Source organism: Puccinia triticina, chromosome 5A (genome assembly GCF_026914185.1).
Source record: "Puccinia triticina chromosome 5A, complete sequence".
In the NCBI taxonomy this organism is placed as follows: domain Eukaryota; kingdom Fungi; phylum Basidiomycota; class Pucciniomycetes; order Pucciniales; family Pucciniaceae; genus Puccinia; species Puccinia triticina.
The window spans coordinates 6,738,957-6,743,430 of NC_070562.1; the positions used below are offsets into that span (position 1 = coordinate 6,738,957).

A 4,474-nucleotide genomic window follows, 5' to 3' on the forward strand; every position below is an offset into this window, starting at 1 on the left:
TCTTACTCAGAACACTCGCAGAACGACTTGGCATTAACCCAAAGAACCTCAAAGACCTCTTGGAGGAAATCAAAGTTCGAAAAGTAGACTCAGAAGCTACGAAACCGTACGCACCAGATGATGCGAGAGACTCAAGCTATTTAAGCTATCTGCTTGTAAGTCCCAGAACCAGACAGTTGCCTTCAGTGACGGCAGCGCACTGGGCTAACAAGTCACTCCAGAGATCTTCACATTCTTCCCCACATCAGACGTTGCTCAGACCAGACAAAGCATTCCTAAGACCTTTACAAGTGACAGAACCACGTGTTCTGCTTTCAGGTAAATAAAGCACATTACTTTTGTTTCACGACAGCGTTGTAATTAGTTAGATAACTGTAGAGTCTAACAAAGGAATATATTTCAGTTATTCCAATTCTTTTACTGATGCTCCTGCAACATCAGAGGCGCTGCAACCATCCATTCCCAAAATTAGCAGCAGGCCCACTGCTTACTCTCCTCGTATTCACAAAGCCCAGGCTGCCAACCCTTAATGCATTTACTGTGTCAAAGAAGTCTTATAAGCACTGGCAACCTCACGCGCGGACGGGACTGGTAGGGTTGAAGTTGGTTTCGACTTCTAGTCTCAAGTTGCCTGGATTGTGTAGTCGACAGTGGAAACATGTCGCCAGTCATCGTCCGTATTCATCACCTGAAGCATCTGATTGGACTACAGCCACATCCCATGGTCCTGTGAAACGGGTCTTCCTCCTGCCCAATACCGACTCATGGCCAAGTCGCTGGCTGTCGACCCAAGCATTAAAAGCCGGGATATATCTCTCCCTTCCAACCGCATCTACCTCCGACCGCACTCGCTTGTCTCCCCGCCTTGGGCATTCAATAAATCACTCGTAGTCATACTCCAACCCTCACGAAGTCAAAAGTGAGCAGTCTTATAACATATCTGGCTTCACATTCAGGCCCCCCTGACAAAGTCTGCTTCCATACCAGATGAAAGCCTGCAACTTGTTCATCCGCCTCCTCTCACTTTCGACGCTGGTCATCGGCGTCTGCTCAACGGTCGACATTGGTTATCAAGACGTTTTCAAGCACATCTGGGCGGGACAAAATGGAGAAAGGCAACAAATATTCGGAAACCGCATGGTCAAAACTGGAGTTGACGTGGACTTCATCCGTGGGAGCCCTGGAGAAGGGGACTACGGCATTTACGTCAACAATCCGTTAGAAGTAGCTGTGAAGGTCCGGGTCAAAGTCATTCCCATGGACGGCAACGCTCTCCTGGACCCCATCACCGAACGCATCATTAAGCCCAATCTGGTTTCGTCATGGAAAGTGCGCAGATTGATAAAGCAACCAAGAGCAGTAGAGGTTCAATATTCAATCAACAAGGCAGATTACAAGACGCTCCCAGGACCCCTGATCCAAAGACAGGAGTCTATTGTGCTCCCCTCTCAAGAAGTCCCCCACTCTGAACCAGGGTCCCCCTCTCATGAATAGATCACACTGTAGAGCAACTTTCATTGATTTTTTTTTCTGGGGCGTCTGTTACACATCAACATAATTCGTGTCTATCTCTACATTCCATCTAGAATCCCACCACATTTCTGGCTCCATACATAGAAAATTAGTCTTTTACTCAACCAACACATTAAGTCTCACTTGTTAACTTCTTACCGTAGAAGCAAAACAGAAATAATCTTAGCTCAATATTGAGACATAGCCTGAGCAGAGCTCTTGTGCCATCATTGCCAAGGAGAGATAGATACACGAACGGCTGACATGTGGCCCGAGGAGGGGCGCAAGACGCTCCAGCAATCCAGGCCCTTGGCGAGCTCGGGCTGGACCTTCTCAGAGAAGTGGGAGGCCATGTTTTGCTGAGTGAGGAGTGTGCGGTGGCAGGTGCTGTTTTGCTCAGATATGTACCGTTCGAGCCGGCTTGGCCCGGCCCAGCTGTGTCCGGAGCACCTCGCCGGTCACTAGTGCTCATGCAGGTCGGGCCGCCGCTACCTTACACGCTTGGACGGGCCGAACCGGAACTGGCAGCCCCGGCTACAACAGGTACATAATCTGGGTGATCTGATCATGAATCGAGTTTTTTTTTTTTTTTTTTTTTTTTTTTTAAGTGAAATTTGGCCTATGGCATTGCACACTATGAATCTAGGTAACATCTACGTGACATGGGGCGTACACAATACTTATGACAAACACAACTACAGGATTGCTAGTGTTATGAGAGGTGGGGGTGGATATTGATGTAAACGAGATAACAGAAGAGAAGGGGAAAGGAGAATTGAAAGAGAGGGGGTTGTGTCTGGGAAACCAGGGAGGTCAAATCAATGAGGGAGTTGTTCAGAGAATCGGTTGGAGTCAATGAGGAATTTTGCCAATGCCACCTCAGCTCTTCGATTGCCAAGAACCAAGTCGAGTCTATCCGCTCTGAAACGGATTCGTAAGAGCCGCAGGTGCCTTCGCAATGCCCTCCTCTGAACTCGAGCACTCGGGCAGAAGTTCATAAGGTGGAAACTTGTTTCTCTTGCTCCACAATTGGGGCAGAGTGGATCGAATGACCTGCAAATTTTAAAAAGATGGCTTTTCAGTGCGTTATGACCAGAAGCCAACTGATTTATCAAAGAACTAATGGCAATATGTAGACCCGACGAGACTGCGGGTTTGGGAGAGAGGCCTGCTGTTGCAGTCCGATGCACTTTTTTGAAATTTCCCTTGACGGCTAGATTCTGTGTGGAGGGGGACTCCAATGCATCCTTAGCAAGTTCATCCGCGAGTTCGTTACCCAAGATGTCCCTGTGACCGGGGCACCACACAAAAGTGATTTTCAAATGCCCTGGCAGCTCTGACAATGCCAACCGTATTTGCTCAAAAAGCCATTGACCTGGTTTAGGGGCTCCCAAGTCGCCGGTTCTTATGAGTACACCTTGGTTGTCCACGAAGATCAATAGGTGAAGGACCGATGAATCCACGATCATTTTAGCCAATCCCAGAGCCGCCAGGACACCTGCCACCTCGCTTTCGTGGTTAGACACAAGCCTGTTGCCTCCTAATGCAAATGAGCTAAATGCATTTTTGGCCGGGCAAACAGCCGCCCCCGCACCTCCCTTCTCAGGGTGGAACGACCCGTCACTGAAAACTAGCAATCTTGTTGGGTCAAACTGATACATTGAAACAAGGGACTTAACCGCGGTAATTGCTTCCTCCTTGGAAGCTTCCAGATTCATGAATTCCAGCGTTCTCGGAACCAAGGAGCCGAAATCAAAGTAAAGATGGACCATCTCCGGGTCCATCCCCATCGCCTCTTCCACCAAGTCAGACGCCAGACCCACTCTTGCCGAGTCTGCAAGGCGTGTCGCAGGATCGGATCTGCTACGTAAAACAAAGGAGCGCACAATGTTGTTTGCTTTCAGTGTAATGCATTTCCTGAAAAAGAAGGCAAAACAGGTCTTTGAAATTTCATTAGCGAAGTCCGGTACAGCCGATCAATCTTGAATGAATTTGTTTGAGGTTGACTTGAAAACACCAAGGGTGAAGATACCCGCTAGTCGGTTGATCTTGTGTGCCAATGCTGTAACCTTGCCTTTGTTAGGAATGGTCGCCCAGAGAGAAGCCCCATACAAAATCCTAGGGAAGAGAACACATCGAATCAGCTTAACCCTGTCCGCTTCTTTAGTGCCCCAGCGAGAGTTGCCAAAGATCCTCAGCTGGTTTATTGTTCTGTGGGCCTTTTCCTCCAAGGCCTTGAAATTCCGATTGAACAGGAGTTTGCTATCAAGCCAAACTCCTAGCCACTTCACCTCGCTTGCCGGTTTGAGGGTCTGACTGCCAAAAGGGAACAAAACATCAGCAGCTATCTTTTTCTTGGTTAACCAAAGAAACTGGGCCTTGGCCTGATCAAAAATTGCACCATGGGTCACGCCCCACTTCAGGGAGCGGTGACCCTCCTCAATCAACGACGCCCTTGCTGAATCCGCCGTGTTTGCCGCGACAAGATGGACAACATCGTCCACGTAGCCTATTGACACTGTGTCTGAAGAATTAGAGAATGTTTTGTTCAGCAAGGAGTTGTTGTATAGAATATACAGGATTACCAAGAGGGGAGATCCTTGGGGGAGGCCAATTTCAATAGGGAACGCTTTGGACACAAAGTCATCGAGTCTGATTGTTGTCGACCTGTCTTTCAAGAAGTCTGCGATGATCAGCACAAGGTAAGTCGGGCATCTCAGCTGGAAAAGGTAGTGGATGAGTCTGGAGGGGTGGACAGAGGGGTACGCCGACTTCACGTCAAGAAACAGTGCGGCAACCACCTTTCCCTCCCTCCACTTATTCTTAACCCAATGTTCCAAAGCAAATAAAGCGTCTTCTGTGCCAGATCCCTTTCTGCCACCAAAATGTCCATCGGCCAACACGCCTGCACCTTCAGCCCATGCCGTGAGTCTTCTGGCCAGGATAAGCTCGAATAGCTTGC

At 48.7% G+C, this 4,474-nt stretch overlaps 1 protein-coding gene across 1 annotated transcript; it reads left to right on the plus strand.

The window, feature by feature from the left end:
* Nucleotides 1–987: 987 nt before the first annotated feature.
* Nucleotides 988–1,494, plus strand: PtA15_5A774 (uncharacterized protein; the record flags this gene model as incomplete). Its single annotated transcript, XM_053169571.1, has 1 exon — nucleotides 988–1,494. The coding sequence occupies one exon, from the start codon at nucleotides 988–990 to the stop codon at nucleotides 1,492–1,494; it is 507 nt and encodes a 168-aa protein (XP_053020755.1).
* Between the last annotated feature and the right edge of the window lie 2,980 nt (nucleotides 1,495–4,474).